General features: G+C 46.1%; 1 protein-coding gene and 1 long non-coding RNA gene across 2 annotated transcripts; both read right to left on the bottom strand.

The window, feature by feature from the left end:
• Positions 1-486: 486 nt before the first annotated feature.
• On the bottom strand, positions 487-6426 carry LOC119264716 (mesothelin-like protein). Its single transcript, XM_037543364.1, has 4 exons — positions 6270-6426; positions 5663-5744; positions 1692-1818; positions 487-681 (listed from the first exon to the last, which is right to left on the bottom strand). The coding sequence occupies exons 1-4, from the start codon at positions 6424-6426 to the stop codon at positions 487-489; spliced, it is 561 nt and encodes a 186-aa protein (XP_037399261.1).
• An 11213-nt stretch (positions 6427-17639) lies between these two features.
• Positions 17640-18666, bottom strand: LOC108444083. The gene is made up of 4 exons (XR_001859211.2): positions 18580-18666; positions 18383-18471; positions 18037-18155; positions 17640-17689 (listed from the first exon to the last, which is right to left on the bottom strand). It is a non-coding gene; the product is annotated as an uncharacterized LOC108444083 (long non-coding RNA).
• Positions 18667-18976: the final 310 nt, after the last annotated feature.

Here is an 18976-nt window from a genome sequence, read left to right as displayed (position 1 = left end):
AGAACATACATGCACCCATGTTTGCGTTTTAGGGTGCTTCTATTTTTCATAAAAATAGAAAATGGAATTCTGTCTATAACTGTGTCTAAACTATAAAATGGACTTCTAGAGCAACTATCTAGATTCCGTAAATTCTTTGGGAGTCTTTTTGTCCTAATGATGGGTTAATGTTAACAGTTTATCTGTGCCATTGTCTGTGCCTTCTTTTACGTGGGTCTGTAGAGGTCAACTACCCTTACATATCGTGGTCTGTGGTCATAATGGTCTGTGGTCAGCCAGTCTGCACATCAATCACATTGTCTCTCCATGTTCAAATAAGTAATACTTAGGAACCGATTATATCTTTGCTACTTATTTATTTATTAGTTTTAATGGTGATTAGAAAATTAGCACAAAATTTTGGTCACCTTCAAAAAAAGTGAACGCAAAACATTTTGAAGCTTCTCCTACAGCTGTTCACCATAAGCACATAAGCTAATCTCTTTCTTACCCATAAGAACTGTTGCCAGAGAAGAGCAGTGTCTGTATTGCGGTGATCTGAGAGACAGAAAGATCTCCACAGTTCTTCAGTTTCTCCAGGATGAGTGGGTCAGAGTTCTGGATGTAGGTGGGGTCCAGTGTGCAGGCCATATTACCCAGAACCTCCACCTGAGTCCTGTTCAGACTCACACCAGATATACCCTACAAGAGCACAGATGATGTGTGAGCGTGACAATGTCCATGTAGAAGTGGATCACCTGCCAGTCATATGTACTTTTGAAAAGGACAGTCACGTTATGGGTGCGCTAGAGTGGAATTATGTGCATTGTGCTGAACTTTGAATTGGCACTGTGTTGCAGCATGGGGGGAGGCGTGGTGGAACCAAATGCAGCCAGAATTTTTATCTTTACAGTCATTTTGTGACTCTGGGGCATCAGCCCATACCAGATTCGAAGAGTCAGCCTACGTATTGGCAGACCAACAGTTTACCACGTCTTCGCTGGCTTATGACGGGAAAAGCTTTCTTGTTGTTTCTGATAAAAACAGAGCCCTGTGAATTAACCACAGATCTAAGCTGAGCTCCTGATGGTCCGTCTCAGCTTTCTTCTCAGATCTGTTTGGCTCCTGACTGTATTTCTTGTTTCTTCTTCTTTTTCTTTTCTTGCCTTTTTCTCACATACAAACCTTTTTCTACTGTAACGTTCGGCCCTTTAGGAAGGCATGACAGAGAACTTTTGCTGCTGTGGGCATTTAAGCTGAGCCCAGCCCAGTCAGACAGTCACTTCTCCCCGCAGTTAAGACGCTTATGATCTGGTTAAAGCTGATTTAGGACCAAAGCAAAATAAGCTTTGTGGAAAGCAGACACATCTGTGTTTTTATGCCAGAGGACACTTATTGCTGTCAGACTCTATTCAGTTGTACTGGTTCAGCTGTGATGTCATAAACCACAAAGCTCAGCCGGCCTGTGTGTGTAACAGAAATGGACGAAGTACAATGAGCTGTTAACCTTTTAACTGTCACCCCATGAAACAGCATCCCTGAAGTAAAAGGGGGTGCTGTTCCCATACACTTTGCTCTACAGTCATGATCTGACAATAAGCATAACTGGCCCCTCTTTAGTCTTTCACTACCAGTAACCATGCAACAGACACTTTCTTGCTTTTGTGTCCATTTCTGCATAGGTACTGTGTGGCCACAGGTGAGCGGTTTACCAGGCAGTCCTTTGCATTCGTGAACAAGGCAGACTGTCTGTTGAGGACGCTGGAGAGAACCGAGAAATCCGCTCCACCCAGAGCTCTGAAATACGACCCGCAGTTCACCTTCGTCAGTGTCTGAAGGCTACAACACACACAAAGACTCAGCTAATTAAGCAAATTACAATGAAATCATTTTTTCAGATTTTTAGATAAATTTCATCTGTAACATCTCGTTAACTGAAATCTCCAGAATATAGAAACGGGACAGATGTTTGTTTATTTCGGCGTGTTTAGTCAGTTCTCTTCCACTCGTGGATAACTGCACTGTCTAAAAGTTTCTAAAAACGTGGAAACTTTAACAAAGGCTTAGCTCCGCCCCCTCTCTGGACAATTTAGTCATGCCATATATTAGTCTCAGGCCTCAAATAGCTAATAATAATAATAATAATAATAATAATAACAACAATAGTTATAATAATATTTTTATACTATTTAATACTTTTTATACCATTGGCAGCTCAAAGTGCCTTACAGACAGGTGATCATAAGTTAAAAAGAAATATTGAATTCATTTAGAGCCGTCAGCCAACAAAATTCATGCACACTAGTGAACACACACACTAGGGGCAGTGAGCACACTTGAACAATAGTGAACACACACCAGGGGCAGTGAGCAAACTTGCCCGGAGCGGTGGGCAGCCCCAGCAGTTGGGGGTTAGGTGCCTTGCCAAAGGGATCGAACTGGCAACCTTCCGTTTCCCTGACCTCCAGCCCACGACTGCCCCCAAAGAGATGTACTATTTTACTTTGAAGAATAATTGAGAAACATAATAACAGCCCCTCCAAATTAAGAGTGCACTAATAGTTAATAATGTCATCATCATCCATCCTCATCATCATCGTTGACCGCTAGTCCAGACAGGGTCGTGGTAGCAGTTGGGAGAGCAGAGAATCCCAGATGACCCTGTCCCCCGAAACTTCCTTCAGCTCATTCCCGGGGACCCCAAGCCGCTCCCAGGCCAACTTGGAGACATAACCCTCCAGCGGGTCGTAGGACGACCCCGGGGTCTTGTCCCAGTAGGCCGTGCCTGGAACACCCCCAACGGGAAGCGTCCAGGGGGCATCCCAATCAGATGCCCGAAACACCTCAGCTGGCTCCTCTCAATGCGGAGGAGTAGCGGCTCTAATCTGAGCTCCTTACGGATGACCGAGCTCCTCACTCTATCGCAGAGCGTGTAGCCCGCAACCCGACAAAGAAAGCTCATTTCCACCACTTGTATTCGCGATCTCGTTCTTTCGGTCATTACCCACAGCTCATGACCATAGGTGAGGGTTGGGATGTAGATTGACCGGTAAACAGAGAGCTTCACCTTTTGCCTCAACTCCCTCTTCACCACTACAGTCCGGTACAGTGAGCGCATTTCTGCTGCCACCTGTCCCAGCCTACGGCCGTTCTCACGATCCCTCTTCCCATCACTCGTGAACAAGACCCCAAGATACTTAAACTCTTCCACCTGGGGCAGGTCCTTTCCCCTTATCTGGAGTGGGCATGCCATCCTTTCCTGGGCCAAGCCCATTGACTCAGACTTGGAGGTGCTGATCCGCATACCAACCGCTTCACACTCAGCTGCAAACAACTCCAGCGAGCACTGGAGGCATCCATGTGATTCCACCAAAAGAACAACATCATCTGCAAACAGCAGAGACGCCACCCTTCGGCTTCCACACATAATGCCCTCCTGACCCCGGCTATGCCCTGACACTCTGCCCATGAATATCACAAACAGGAGTGGAGACAGGGCAGAACCCTGGCGGAGTCCAACGCTAACACTGAAAGAGTCTGACTTAATGCTGAGTATACGGACACAGCTTTCACTCCGGGAGTACAGACATTGGATGGCCCGGAGTAGTAGCCCTGGCACCCCATAGTCCCGGAGGTCCTCCCACAAGATATCTTGAGGAACACGGTCATAAGCCTTCTCCAAGTCCACAAAACGCTTGTAGACTGGGTTGGCAAACTCCCATGCCCCCTCAACAACCTGTGAGAGGGTGAAAAGCTGATCCATTGTTCCACGGCCGGGACGGAATCCTCATTGTTCCTCCTCAATCTGAGGTTCAACTATCGGTCAGAGTCTCCTTTCCAGCACCTTTGCATAGACTTTCCCAGGGAGGCTGAGCAGTGTGATACCCCGATAATTGGCACACACCCTCCGGTCCCCCTTTTTAAAAATAGGGACCACCACCCCAGTCTGCCACCTTACCAACTACCTCAGTGACCTCAACCAGGGAAATGGAACTTGACACCCCAGAAGCCTCTGGCCCTGATTCACGTGAGGGAGGCACATCTCCTGGATTAAGAAGTTCCTCAAAGTGCTCCTTCCACCGACCGACAATATCCTCATTCGAAGTCAGATTTTCTCCAACCTTGCCGAATACAGCTTGCCCGCAGCCACCCCGACCACTCCTGAGTCAGTTGTCCAGACCTCACCAAACTCCTCCCATGCCCTGGATTTTGCTTCTGCCACCATTGCAGGTGTCACCTTTTTTGCCTGTCTACCTATCTGCTGAATCGGGAGTCCTTCAGGCCAATCAGTCCTTAAAGGCCTCGTTCTTCAGCTTGACGGCCTCCCTCACCACCGGTGTCCACCAGGAGGTTCTTGGGTTACTGCCCCGACAGGCACCCACAAGCTTTTGGCCACAGTTATGCCTGGCAGCTTCCACAATGGAGGTTTTGAACAGGGTCCATTCAGACTCCATGTCCCCTACCTCCTCCGGGATGTGAGAAAAGCTCTCCCAGAGGTGGGAGTTGAATCGATCATTGACCTCTGACCCAAGGAGCTCTGGTACCATGTACACTTATGAACATCCTTGTGTTCGAACTTGGTGTTCATTATGCACAATCCATGCCTGGCACAGAAGTCCAATAACAAAACACCATTCGGGTTTAGATTGGGCAGGCCATTCTTCCCAATCATGCCTCTCCAGGTCTCCCAGTCATTGCCAACGTGAGCATTGAAGTCTCCCAGTAGGACTATGGAGTCTGTAGGCAGGACCCTTTCCAGAACCCCGCCCACTCGCTCCAAGAAGGACGAATACTCTGACCTGTTGTTTGGTGCATAAGCACAGACAACAGTCAAATTTTTCCTCTCTGCAATTTTAATTCGCATTGAGGCAACCTTCTTGTCCACCAGGACAAACTCCTGGACAACTGCCTGGTCACCAGCCGGGGACATGTGAGTATCCCCACACCCGCCCGGCGCCTCTCACCCTGTGCAACCCCTGAGTAGGAGAGAGACCCCTTTCCAGGAGTTTGGTTCCAGAGCCGACACTGTGGGTGGAGGTGAGCCCAACTATATCTAGTTGGTACCTCTCAACCTCCTGCACAAGTTCCGGCTCCTTCCCCCCAGTGAGGTGGTTACATTGCATGTACCAAGAGTTAGTTTCTGCTGCAGGGGCCTAGGCCACCTAGGGCCTCCCCGCAATCTCCCACTGCCAATATGGCACTGCACCGCTCCCCCATGCTGGACCTTGCGGATGGTGGGCCCACATGGCCTCCCCACATTGCCTCTTCATGCTGAGACCGGCCGGATTACGTGGGCTGCCCAGCCACCCGGCACTCGCCGTGGAACACTACCCCGAGTCCTGGCTCCAGGGGTAGGTCCCAGTGACCCTTTCCTGGGCAGGGTACTTGACTTTTTGTGCACAATATGCATGGAGAAACTTTGGATCGTTTTATTCTGGGTCTTCACTCCAGACCTGTTCGCCCTACCAGGAGCATTGCTGAAGATCCCTAGACCACACAAGCCTTTCCGCCTTGACAAGGCCCCGATCCAGGAAGGGATAATAATAATAATGTGTTGTGTTAATAATGTGTTGACTACAATCTTCACCACAGCTTCAACTTTTGACTACTTTTGGTTTGTATTTAAATTTACAATTTCTTATTAGGAAGCAGGTGAAATGTTACTTGTGAATCTGTTACCCACTTGTAGTACAGAAGCATGTCAGCAGGAAAGTCAGTGAGGGTCAGATTTGAACCATCTTCACGTAGTTGTACATGCAGGTCAGCTGCAAAACAGAATGCTCTGCGTTAAATGACGTCACCACTGACCACTGAACACTGTGTACCACTGGTGCATAACATTTATCTTGAAAATAATAACATATCTCCATCTTGCATTTACACTGCTCTAAATCCAAACAGACTTAATGTAATTTTTAATGTAATTTCTTTATAATGAAACTTGTTCCAAACTTTAATTATACACTTCTATAATCTAACAACAGCATAGCCCCTGCAGTTACTGAATAATAAGCCTTTAGTAATAAGCCTGGGATTTTAAGGGGTTCAGCACAGAACCTATACTTGATATATTCTCAGATAAATATATTTTAATGTCATTTATCACAGTAACAATAAATGTCATCACACTGCCTTCCTACAGCCGAGTATGGTGCAGGCTTCGGTATGTGAGTGGCTGAAAACCTTGATGATATAGAATTAGATCTTCAGGATAAGCACTGTGTTTTACTTGCTGTGGTAATTCCTGAATGACCCGCTAATATGAGCTGAATGAGTAATGCTATATGTACCTGAGGCTCTTTCAGGAAGACCTTGTTCCGGCCAGGACGTGGTCTGCAGGCTCTCACCAGCTGTGTGACTTTTGACCGTGGTAGATTCTGAACTGCACTGCAGGTGAATCCCTGCAGTATTGATTGAGACAGCCTGCAGGGGGAGACACATGCACATTTTAACACCTACCAACCTGTATGTCTTAGTACTGAAAATGGTATGTAAACATCCAGTGTGGTTGGATAATGGAAGGATTAAATGTATTTTCTGCTTGGCTTGCGTTAACTCACTCTTCTGTGTTGTCACTGGCGCTGGCCACTGAGCTGAACAACACCACCGCCTAGTAAAAAGAAAACAGAGAAAAACATTTAAATGTTTAAAAGATTAAAAGACTTTTTTAATTGTATGTGAACCTACTTACATCATCACTACTAAGATGCATCAGCAATATGTTCTGTTACCTGTTCTGGTCTCCAGCTCTTCTTGTTAATGAGTGTAACATTAACAGAGGTGGGAGACGACAGCAGCACTGGTGGGATATAACCTGCCAAAGCATCTGGGACATTCTCCACCACTTTAGTCTGATCTATAGAGACAATCTGGAAGACAAGGCGGGAAAAGAACTGAATAAATTTTGCTTGGGGTTGAATTTTTAATAATAACATTTGTAATCTATAAGGAAAGTGGTCAGAGTGCCCTCTAGGCTTGAGCCTTGATGATCGCCACTTCTCATCTATCACAATTATCAATCACGTTGCACAATGTAAGTGTCTGAAAACAAGTCATTTGTGCATTTAAGTTTCATGGGTAAGAGCTACCAAACCATACTCAGAACTAATAAACCATATCAAGAACAAATTAACTGTACACAGAGGTACTAAATCATATTGCAAACTACCAAACTAAGAACGACCAAAAAACAAAAATTACATTCTAACTTTATATCAGTGTTACAAATGATTAACTGTCAGAGAAAGACTGAAATAAAGTTATTATAAGACAATTTGATGATGCTGATTACATCACTATAACCCATCCAAAGGGTCACTGACAGTGAGCCATGGGTTTTGTAGTTTAATTGTAATTTAATCTTTATTGTCATGTTTCTCATTAAATATTCTGCTATTAGTGTTTTTGTGCTGGTATGATTGCATAATGATTGTTTTTAAAAGGATTCAGTAAGTAATTTTTCAGGGACTTTCCCTACCAATGTTTCTCTCAATCACTGGGGCTTGTGTATGTGTATATATGAGTACCTTCTGTACGTATGTTTCTTGAAGAATCACTGGGGCTGTCAGAATGTTGGTGATGAATGTTGGATTCTGGGAAACGGTGAGAAGCTCAGTGGCTGGAATTTCAAAGATGGTTGCTGAGGGAACACCTCCAATGACCGTACCCAGAGTCACCAGGGAGGAGCCACTGTTGATCTGTCAACAGTTAAACAAGAAGAAATCCTCAAAACCCAAAATCAAAACCAAAGCCATGACGCATTATGGTATGTAAGCTTCAGCAGAATATACAACACAGTTTCTTTGGCTCAACACACTGAACTTGAAATTTGTAATGTCTGGGCAACCTGATAGGCCACCTCTGGCTGCTAAGAGGGGCCAGAGAGCCAGGACTGAGTAATTAGGGATGAGCGGTAGCAGCTGTGGGCATGCTACTTAAGGGGTGCTTACACGCTGCTCGGCACTCAGTCTTGAGTTCATGCTGCAATGCACCTTTTGCTTTGACTCAGCTGGTAAACTTGGGAACCATTTCAAGTTTCAAGCTTTTCTCAAATTGTTCTTGGCATCAACATAACAAAAGAAAAATAGGTTGAGGTGAAGGTGAGATTATATAGGAGGAAGTTTTTTAAATTCAATTTTGGTGAGCCCTCAGTTTTTGTCATCCTTTTAAGTCATTGCTATGGATGGTCACCCCTTGGGGTCAGTCTTCAGGTATGACAGCACTGTGAATTGGGTTCCTTTCTGCTTATTCAGGCACCTGCATTCCAGCAAGTCTTAGAGTTCCCCTTTAATCAACTACATAATCCATGCCTCTATTGGCTGACTTGAACTGTGGCAGGCTGGTGCCATCAATGTAAGGGCTATTGAATCAAGATTCCTGCAGCGGATCCAACCCTGTCTAAGGCTTTCTCTACTGATGCTGACATGACCAAAGCCACACTGAGTAACATGACTTGTCAGAGGTATTTAGTAAAGGCAACAAGGATCACAACCCTATAAATACCTCAGCCATTGAGGCACTGCTGCAGGCATCCATCTCCACTAAGTTGGACCTGCACAGTGCCTTTAACGTATTTTGAGTTTGCCATTGAGACAAACGGAAAACAGCTTTTATCATGCCCTCTGGCAATTATGAGTTCAATCCTTACTCAGCCCTCACACTTTATAAAATTGAACACAGATGTTGCAGTTCAATTAGTAGAATGTCACCCAATATCTGCTGTTTGGCTACCCTTCTGCTTTCCAGTCATTAGCTAATGAGTTCTCCCCCTTGTAGTACATACATCATGTCAATGCTACAGAATCTCCTGGAAAACTGCATGTTAAAGTATTGTTTCCACCAAACAGTGTCTTTTCTCAGGTACGTAACTGAGAAGGGGCATATTTAGAAACCAGACTCGTTTACTACAGAGTGATGATGCTGCAATATGTGTGAAATGTGGTTTGGCATTACTCTGATTAAATGAGCAAGGACTGTGTAATGTACACTCACACTGAAGCCAGCATTAGTGATGCGCTGGATGATGTTGTTGACCTGACCCTGGTTCCAGCCTGTGATGACGCTCAGTACTGGCAGAGTATTGTTAATGATATTGGGTTTAGCATCACTGATCTGGCCTTCAGTCAAACCAATGCTCTGGTTGCCAAATGACTTGATGGTATCCAAGGACAAAGTGGGGAAGTTTGCCACAAGAGCCGCAGTAGCCTGAGTGAAGAGCAGGATTATGGGTAACTAATACTATTACAGAATGACTGATAAGAAAATTAGCATAACTGATGATTTACCTCTGGACTAATTTGTTGACAGGATTTCTTGAGGCTGTCCAGGATGCTCTGGCTATCTGCAGTTGTCAGAGACACAAATGCAGAGCCAGGAGCTCCACACAGGAGGACACCTGGCAAACTACACACAAACATAAACCGGTAAACAATTGAACAAGTAGATAAAAAGATAATGTGTGGCAATAAACATGAGAATCGAAGGACAGTTTCTGTGTTTATAAGTGGTTAGAAAAAAAGTTTGATTCTGCATGTATAACTGTAGTATTTTGTGTGTAGTGTGGTACCTGAGGGGACTGAAGTTAGGATTCTGGATGTATAACTGTAGTATTTAGTGTGTAGTGTGGTACCTGAGGGCACTGTAGTTAGGATTCTGGGTGTATAACTGTAGTATTTAGTGGGTAGCTAGCCTCAACAAAACAGGGGAGAGCCGTAGATGTTAACTGGCCTAAAACACGAGGCGGAGAGAGAGAGAGAGACCAAGCAGCAGCCTCCTCACCCCCACTATATCTAATCACACACACTGCCGCTGCATCCGCCAAAACTGACCTAAACAAAATATAGTGCGCTTTCACATACAGCTCTTAAAGGCACATTAACCCCAATCTTGTAACACTACCCCCACTCTGGATGGTGTATAACATATATCACCAATCCAGCATAGGCATACATATTCAATTTCATTTTCTCTTGTTTTAAAGTGAATGTCCCTTAGCATTTCCAAAGAGTACCACTTCATGAAAAAGAAAAAGAACTTGGTGTCTCTTTCTAGAGTTCCATTGTCCTGGGGGGGGCACAGTGTTAGGTGGCATTGAGTCTGCTTGTTTTCCTTTTCTTTAGGCAAAACACTGTCCTTAAGTTGGTGTCCACAATGCAGCGAGTTTGCTGCTTGGAATGGTGTTCCAGTTATTTGAAGCACTCATAGGTCCAACCCTGAAAGAGGCATAAACAAACCTACCATACACAGATAATTACCAACATTAAATAGTCTATCCAATTATATAGCTAAACGGCTCTCCCAAGCTAACTTATGTCACTCAAATACATTTGACAAAAAGCATTTTTGGCTGGGTTAAAATACATAGAACATTTTCTCTTTTTTTTTTTTTTTTTTTTTTTCTCAAATATAACAAATGTCTGTCACAATAACAAAACTTCTTTTTTTTTTTTTTTTTTTAAAGTTTGTGTTTAACTCACAAAGTCCAGTTCCCTAAACAGTCCATTCTCCATATCTTTTTGGAGCTTTCCTACTCCTTTTTGGACGCCCTTTAGGTGTGTGGGTGGTAGAGTGTTTAGCAAGAGTTCCTTTTCGGTCTTGTGGCACTGTACTACCCCCACTATCATGAACTGCATTTGTGTCCATAGGAGATCTGGGGCTGTTCAGTGAGTTGGTCAAGGTTTCTGTTGGGACTTGTTCAGTGTCCTCGGTTGCGTTTGATGGTTCAAGCTCTGTGGGTTCTAGCTCTGTTTGCTCGTTGATGAACAAGTGGGAGAGATCAGGGTCAGGCTCGGTGTCAAGTGCTGGTGGTGGGATTTCTGTGGGATGCCATGTTTCAATTTGTTTGAAGACCCAGCTGTTGTCAAGTGGCTCACGGGAGTGATAAGCTTTCAGTTTGTCGTGATGCACCACTTTACACTTTGTTTTAGGACTCTTTTGGATTCTGTACACTAAGTCATCAAGTTGACCAAGAATGAAGTAGGGACCTTCGTAGGAGGGTAGGAACTTTCTCACCTTGTTTCTCACTCGCTTGGTGCCCTTGATGAGATGCCATACAGTATCACCTATTTGGTAGCGGGTCTTGCAAACATTTTTGTCGTATTGTTTCTTAGCTCGTTCAACAGAACGTCCCAGCACATCTCTGGCAATTTGGTGAGCTAGCTCAAGTCTCTCACGGAGCTGTGTGACATACTGAGGGAGAGTTACCGTTTCCACATGCCCCGGCGGCAAACCTGCTGCAATGTCAATGGGCTCTGTTATTTCTCGTCCGAAAAGCATCATGTTGGGTGTGAACCCTGTGGAGCTGTGTTTTGTTGCCCGGTATGCCATCACGGCATATGGAATCATAATGTCCCAGTCCCAATGGCAGTGCTCAGCTGTAGTGGCTAGGATCTTTTGCAGGGTGGAGTTGAAACGTTCCACTTGCCCGTCCGACTGCGGTCGGAAAGGTGTAGTGCGAGTCTTTTCAATTCCCAGCAAGTCACACATTCTCTGAAAGACTTCAGACTCAAAGTTGGAGCCCTGGTCGCTGTGCAAAACATGGGGAGTGCCATAGCGACACACCCATTCTGCAGTAAGTACATCAGCCACCGTCACAGCCTGGTCATTAGGTAAAGCATACGCCTCCACAGTTTTTGTAAAGTAATCTTGCACGACCAAGATGTAGCGATTATATCTCTCTGTCTCGTTCATTGGGCCCATCAGATCGATAGCAATTCTCTCCATGGGTGCTCCAACACGAACAGTACCCATAGGTGCTTGGGGTGTTTTTGGGGGTCTGGCCTTAGCAGCGCAATTAGTGCAAGTGCGGCACCATAGCACGACATCCTCCTTCATCTGATGCCAGTAGTATCGAGTCTGTAGACGGGTTAGGGTCCTTTCTACCCCAAAATGGCCCCCGACAGGTCCATCGTGCATCTGTGTAACTACGGCATTACGGTAGACTCGGGGTAGTAAGACTTGTAGGTGGTATGCAGGATTTTCAGAGCTGTAGAAGCGTCTGAATATGATGTTTTCTCTGATGTCCAATCTGTCCCACTGGCTCCAATATGCTTTTGTGGCTGGGCTGTAGGATGATACTTCCTTCCAGGTGGGACGCTGGTTCCCTTCCTCTAACCACCTCCACACTGGTGCGATGTCAGGGTCAGTTTTCTGTGCCTCACAGAGCTGCTCTGGAGTCCAACCTTGAAAAGGACTTATTTCCCTCGTTCCTGTGTAGTGAACTCTCTTCATCAGACTAGTAGCCCTTTCTCCACCTCTGCTGTAATTTTTCACTTCCTGGGGTAGCGTTGTCTTGGATGACTCGTCTACCCCCACTGGCATGAACTCTGCTGGCGAAGCATGACAATCCCGCTTTTCACTGCTGCTTAAATCACACTGTACTGCTTGGTCACTGAAACGTTCACTGCTCGATGACGGATCTGGAACCATACAGGGACAGGATTTACGACATGGCCTCCTTGACATCGCATCAGCGTTACAGTGTTGGGTGCCTGGACGATGGATAACTTTGAAGTCGTACTCCCCAAGTTTCTCCAGCCATCTGGCTAGCTGGCCCTCAGGTTCCTTCATACGCATGAGCCAGCGCAAACTACTGTGGTCGGTTCGTACAGTGAAAGTTCTGCCCAGGAGGTACTGGCGAAAGTGAGAGGTGAATTCTACGACGGCCAAGAGCTCCCGCCGGGTAGTGCAGTAGTTTTGTTCAGTTTGAGACAGCCTGCGACTCCCATAAGCCAGGACACGTTCTTCGTCATTCTGCACTTGAGACAGAACAGCCCCAATTCCGAAATCGCTAGCATCTGTATCCAGAATGATGTTACCAGTGTCAAGGGGATAGCCTAGGACAGGAGCAGAGGTCAGCCTATTCTTTAACTCCTCAAATGCCTCCTGGCACTCAACTATCCACTGAAAACGTGCATACTTCCTGGTGAGAGCATGGAGGGGATGCGCCACAGCAGCAAAATCTTTCACAAATCGTCGGTAGTATGAAGCGAGACCAACAAACTGACGGACTTCTGAGACATTGCGAGGGGGCGGCCAATCCTGCACTTTTAAGATCTTTTGCGGGTCAGTGGAAATGCCACGTTCAGACACAATGTGTCCCAGGTAGGCTACCTGCCGACGAAAAAGACAGCATTTGGCTGGCTTCAGCTTGAGGTTTGCTTGGCGGAGTCTCTCGAACACTTGTCCAAGGCGTTCCAGCATCTCTGAAGCGTCCCTGCCCAGGATTATGATGTCGTCTAAGTACACGAGACAGGTCTCCCACTGCATGCCGGCCAGAACACGATCCATTAAGCGCTGGAACGTCGCTGGCGCGTTGCATAATCCGAAGGGCATGACATTCCACGTGAAAAGGCCCTTCCTACTGCAAAAAGCTGCGGCTTGGCGGGCCCTGGGGGTGAGTTCTACCTGCCAGTACCCGGCAGCCAAGTCTAATGTACTAAACCAGCGGGCAGTGGATAAGGTGTCTAGTGTGTCTTGAATGCGGGGTAAGGGGTATGCATCTTTGACAGTGCGTTCGTTCAAGGCTCGGTAGTCAACACAAAGTCTATAGGATTGGTCTTTCTTGCGTACCATGACAATTGGTGATGCCCAGCTGCTATGACTCTGACCTGCAAGTCCAGACTCGAGACTCTGCTCTATCTGCTGGTCAGCGTTAATTTGTTTTTCCCAGGCCATGCGACGTGGATGTTGTTTTATTGGGGGACCTGGTAGGGTCTGGATGTCATGCTGTACCAGTTTGGTGCGGCCTAGGTCTCCAGGTCCAGTAGAAAAGACATCGCCATACTTCTGAAGTAGCTGGGCTAGCTTCGCTTTATCCTCTGGACTTAGTACGGATGCACCTTCAGCATACAGATCTTGGAGATGGTCGGGAACCACAGCCATGTGAGAACCACCGGGTCGGGACGCTGTGGTCGCAGTAGGCTGGACTTGAACTACCTCTGCAGTTTGGAGGACCCCTGCCACCGCACCCTTCTTAATGATAACAGGTGAAGCTCCAGGGTTGTATATTCGAATGGGAATATGATTAGCTGACTGAGCATTCACAACAACTCTCGCCACCAGCACTCCGTGTTTCTCCATGAACCCCTTGGTTGGGCTCAAGACCACCTCCCCCTTCTCAGGCCCGCGAAAGTGGGCGTTTCCAGGCACGATGTACTCACACCCAGACTCCAGCGTGGCTGTACGAGCTACTCTGACAATGTGAGTTCTGGGTCTTCTGTTTGGGTCAAAATATGGAATGTGCTCGCCAAACAGCATGATTTTCTGATTTCCAAAATCAAGACGTGCTTTAGACTGCTCTAGGAATGGATGGCCCAAGATTGTTTCAGTGTCTCTCGCTACATCAGCCACCAAGAAGTTGACACTCGCCACGTGGCTACCAATTTGGATGGGCAGATGAACTTCTCCTTGCACAGTAATGTTCACGGGCCCGATACCCTGTAGAAACTGCACAGTAGATGGCTGCAGTGAGGGCTTAACTTCTGAGTGGATTTCATTAAAATAGCGAAGAGGCAGAACATTCCTCCGAGCGCCACTATCTAGCAGTGCACAGACCTCCCTGTCATGTATCAACACATGGATGCACATTTCTGGGCCACTTTTCACAGTGAGCACAGCTGGAGCATTATGATGTTCATGTGGGTTACTCACTCTCTGAGCTGGATGGGGTTTAGCTGGCTTTCTGGGCGATGGGCAGTCCTGTTTCATATGCCCTATCCCCGAACAGTTGTGACATCTGATTTCGGCCCAGTTATTTTTCCACTTTCCACCTTTAAATCTACCTTTGGGTGATGAGGGTCTGCAGTCTTGGTGCTTCCATTCAGCAGGCACTCCCATTATACTGCCTTGGTCACCGTCCTCCCTCAAGGTGTCACTCTCATGCACTACAGCTGTTTTGCTTTTTCGTTCAAAGTTTTTAAATGAGTTTGTGGCCATAAGTCGTGTGACACTTGTGGCTGCTCTCCTTGTGGTCTCATACCCGTGAGCAATCTCATAAGCCTTAGCCAGTGTGCGCGGTCTGTTTTCTAACAGCTTCTGTATGATGTCAGCATCAGCAAGCGCATTAGTGAACACCTCCACAGCAATGCTATCTTGTTCAGTTTCTGATCGGTCTGAATATACAATGGACACTTTCTCATAAATGTCATCTCTGAGAGCATGTAAGGCCTCACCCGGCTTGTGAATGCGCTGTCTCAGTTCAATTGCTACTGCAGCTGCATGTTCTGATGCAGGCCCATAAGCAGCCTCCACCTGCTGAACTATCTCTCTGTACCCCCACTGTGCAGACCTTGGGTTTTTATGAATTACAGCTCCAGCAGCCCCCACTAGACAAAACTTGAGCTGGATGGCTTTAGTATTCTCTGTCCAGTTGTTAGCTTTTGCACAGCTCTCAAAACGATACAGGAATTCTTTCCATGATGAAGAGCCATCAAACTGCCCTGGGCGTAATACAGGCACCCTTTCTCTTTGGTTGCTATATTCATCTCCACTACAATTGGGGGAATTATCATCTTGTGTGTAGCTAGGTGGTTTGTTACACGAGGTGGGACAAACAGAAGTATGGGGAGTGCATTTATCTCTGGCTTGCATACTATTACAGGCTTGAGGTGGGTGAGCTTGGCATTTTGGACAATAATGTGTATCAGGTTGCATCACAGGCTGGTTTTCCATACTACATAACTCACATGCACAGGGCAGACTTAGAGAATTTTGGCCAGGCACATCAGGACAAACAATGCGTGTGCTTTCTGCATTGCATTTGTGCATCGCGGGAGTGAAGGGGTTAACGGCGTGAGCGTGCGGCATTTTTAACAGCCGGGAGCGCTCGCATATTGAGTGCACTACTCTGCAGCGGCCGGGGTTTGAACACTCTGCCGTCTGGTTATACTTTCGTTTTCTTTCGCGCCGTCTGCGGCGGTTTCCATGCCAACAAGGAACGGATTGGTACACGGCGAGTGCGCGGGTAAAACTCCGTCATTCAGAAAAAGTTCAGGCTGCGCTCTGTGCGCGTGCACGCGCGCGGGTGAAAACAGCTCCGCGCTCTCAATAAATGGATTGTAGCTGCATTTAACCGCAGCGTTTCCACAGTCCGAACGACTCTGTCCCTCGTGATAGCTCATTTGTGGGCGCTGACTCTCATTTACAGTTATTAGAGACATGAATGGGTTGCTATAGTTTGTGATATTTGCGCTGAGACTTGCTTCTGCGGTGAAACTTTCCCTCCGCTCCGCCGCCATTTCGTGTTTACTACTGCCTCGCCGAACTTCACTACGGTCGCATTAGCTGAGCTGCTTAAACTGTGCTGCCTTCGCGTAGTTTCATTCACCATTTCATTAGGAAAAGTTGCATGTGACTCACCACTGAAAGCCGGATTATCCCGGACGAGCCCCCAGTGTCACCTTTTTTTTCTCTGGCAGTTGTTTCTCCCGGCCGTAGACAGGAACCAGTGGAACTTGTAGTTCCTTGGGCTAGAGCTAACCGCTCTAGGGTGATACCCACGTTTATTTACCTATCTTTCTTCCTTCAGAGCGAGTCACAGGAGTCCAGGCCGAGTTCCCCAGCACGTCTTTCATTTATTGTACAGTCTAAACACTCAAAAACAAACGTAGCTAGCCTCAACAAAACAGGGGAGAGCCGTAGATGTTAACTGGCCTAAAACACGAGGCGGAGAGAGAGAGAGAGACCAAGCAGCAGCCTCCTCACCCCCACTATATCTAATCACACACACTGCCGCTGCATCCGCCAAAACTGACCTAAACAAAATATAGTGCGCTTTCACATACAGCTCTTAAAGGCACATTAACCCCAATCTTGTAACACTGGTTCACCATAAAACCCAGTCTATGAAGCTCCCAACAATCAGTGCTTGTGCTGAAGTTACTTCCAGAAGCAGTTTTGGACTCAGCAGTAAGTGTTTTGGCCAAGCATAGACCCGTTTTCTGTGCTTGAAATACATTCCCTTAGGTTTGCATGTATTTTATGTCTTGCATGAATGTTGTACCTTGTGGGAATTCATATATTGTGCAGTTGCTGCAAATAAGACACTGTTTTCCTGTAAATAACTCTTTCCACCTTGTCCAAAAAATGCCCAAAAAGGTGCAAATCTAGGGACTGTGCAGGCCACTAAAGCAACAAAAAAACTGGCTGTTATGTCCCTGAACCCATTAGGTGAGGATACAGGCCTTGAAATGTGGCATATTATCATGCTGGAACTGTCATGACGTGTTGTTAAACTGGATAAACTGTAGTCAATAAAGCAAAAATGTTCTTCATTAGGTCCTGAGTAGGCCCATGTACCACGACATGAATTGTGATGGTATTTGCTTGGTTGTGGCTCATTTCTTTACATATAATCATTGCTATGAATCTTTGGAAAAATACATGGAAAGGCACAGAAAAGTGCAGGGAAAGCCCAGGATGAAGCTGAGATGCTAGAACCTCTACACTAAGTTTCAGTGCATGAATTAACCACAAGCTCTTGATGCATCAATAAGTGAGTGTCTGCCTATCGAGAGAACTATGAATGCGTGATCTAACACAGAGAAGTTTTAAGTACCTGGATGCTGGAATTGAGGCTGTCAAAGAAGGAGGTGAATTGGTTCAGGTTGACAGCCGCCATCACAGTGTTTACATCCTGGGGACCAGTAAGTCGAGTGGGGTCAGAGCAAAGTTCTGCCAACTGGGATGAAGTTAGAACCTCTGCTGCATTTACCTGAGAGAAAGAGAAAGTGTGAGAGGAGGGAGAACCAGTTACAGAGTTTATGAGGAAGAGATAAAAGTAAGGGAAGAGTGGGAAGGAGTGAACAACTGGTCACCAGCTAAATCAGCTTGTGTTTTGCTGTGGACGCTGGTAGGCTGGTGAAACTGCATGACCACGCTGGGTTAACCAGCTAAAGAAGAACCAGACCAGCACTAGACCAGCATAAACCAGTTGTTCTGTGCTGGGCTTTTCAGCAGGGTTAAGATTACTATGGTGGTTCCCGCTGAGTCCCAAGAAGGTGGCCTTATGACTGCACGACTTTATAGTAAATGCACACTTCAGAATGCTTTGTAACTCACTCCATTGAAGTCACTCTTCAGGCTGATGAAGTCAGAAAATGAAGCAGAACTCCTGAATTGGCCAAAATTCTTCACCAGCCAGTCTGAGTCGTTGCTCCCGGGCAGCACACAGGACTGACCTGAAACACCACATTGTGTTACACAGACTGAATATCATCACATATAAACATTAGATTCAGTCATTTACTGCTGCCAGGAGTCTTGGAAACACAGCCATGGTCACAGTGCAGAAGGGGACCTAATCAGAATAGAACCTGTTTTCTATTATTCCACTGAACAACTAACTATTGTTTCACAATCTAAGACAGAAAGAAAGAAATGTTAATATGCCATTCATTTTAATTACCTTTGAGGAAGGGCTTGATGAAATTACTGATGACGGACAATTTTTGCTTATCTTGCATGGCCGGTTCTTGTGAGCTAAATGCTTGTACCCTAGGTTGGATAAGAAGAGATCAGATGTTGTGAAGGATTGTTTGCTTTTTCTTTAAAATGCTTTAAATACCATCTGTAATGTTCAACATTTCCACTGCCCATACTTACACAACTTGGTAGGTCTCACAGCTGAAGGTCCTGGAACTGAGAATGGAAAGGAAGTTTGCAGGCACTGATGATAAAAATGGTCTGAGCCGAATCTGGAACCACTGGGTGATGAAAAAGGCATCCCTAAGCTGTGCAGCACTGAAGCTGCTGACTATCACGTCTCCGATGGCATTAAGAAAAGATGTGTCAGGCAGAGTGATGCTGGGGTTCTGTAAGAGTCAGTGGATATTTCAATGTACAATTCAGACCAAATGTTTAGTTTTACTGCAACACAAGTGAACATCCCATACCACGCTGGAGTACTTATCCAGAGCTGCCGGGAGAGGTGCTGCAAACTTTTGGAGGAAAAGCACCCAAACATCTTTAGAGTAGACCACGTTGCTTGGCAGTTTGCAAG

The sequence above is a fragment of the Pygocentrus nattereri genome, chromosome 12, assembly GCF_015220715.1.
Source record: "Pygocentrus nattereri isolate fPygNat1 chromosome 12, fPygNat1.pri, whole genome shotgun sequence".
Lineage (NCBI taxonomy): Eukaryota > Metazoa > Chordata > Actinopteri > Characiformes > Serrasalmidae > Pygocentrus > Pygocentrus nattereri.
This window is presented reverse-complemented; position numbering and strand designations above follow the sequence as displayed.

Coding starts and splice junctions, on each gene's coding strand:
- LOC119264716 (XM_037543364.1), bottom strand. CDS start 6,426: ATGTGCATGTGTCTCCCCCTGCAGGCTGTCTCAATCAATACTGCAGGG. Junction 1,819..5,662: donor GACATGCTTCTGTACTACAA/GTGGGTAACAGA, acceptor TGTGTGTTGTAG/CCTTCAGACACTGACGAAGG. Junction 682..1,691: donor CGAATGCAAAGGACTGCCTG/GTAAACCGCTCA, acceptor GTGCTCTTGTAG/GGTATATCTGGTGTGAGTCT.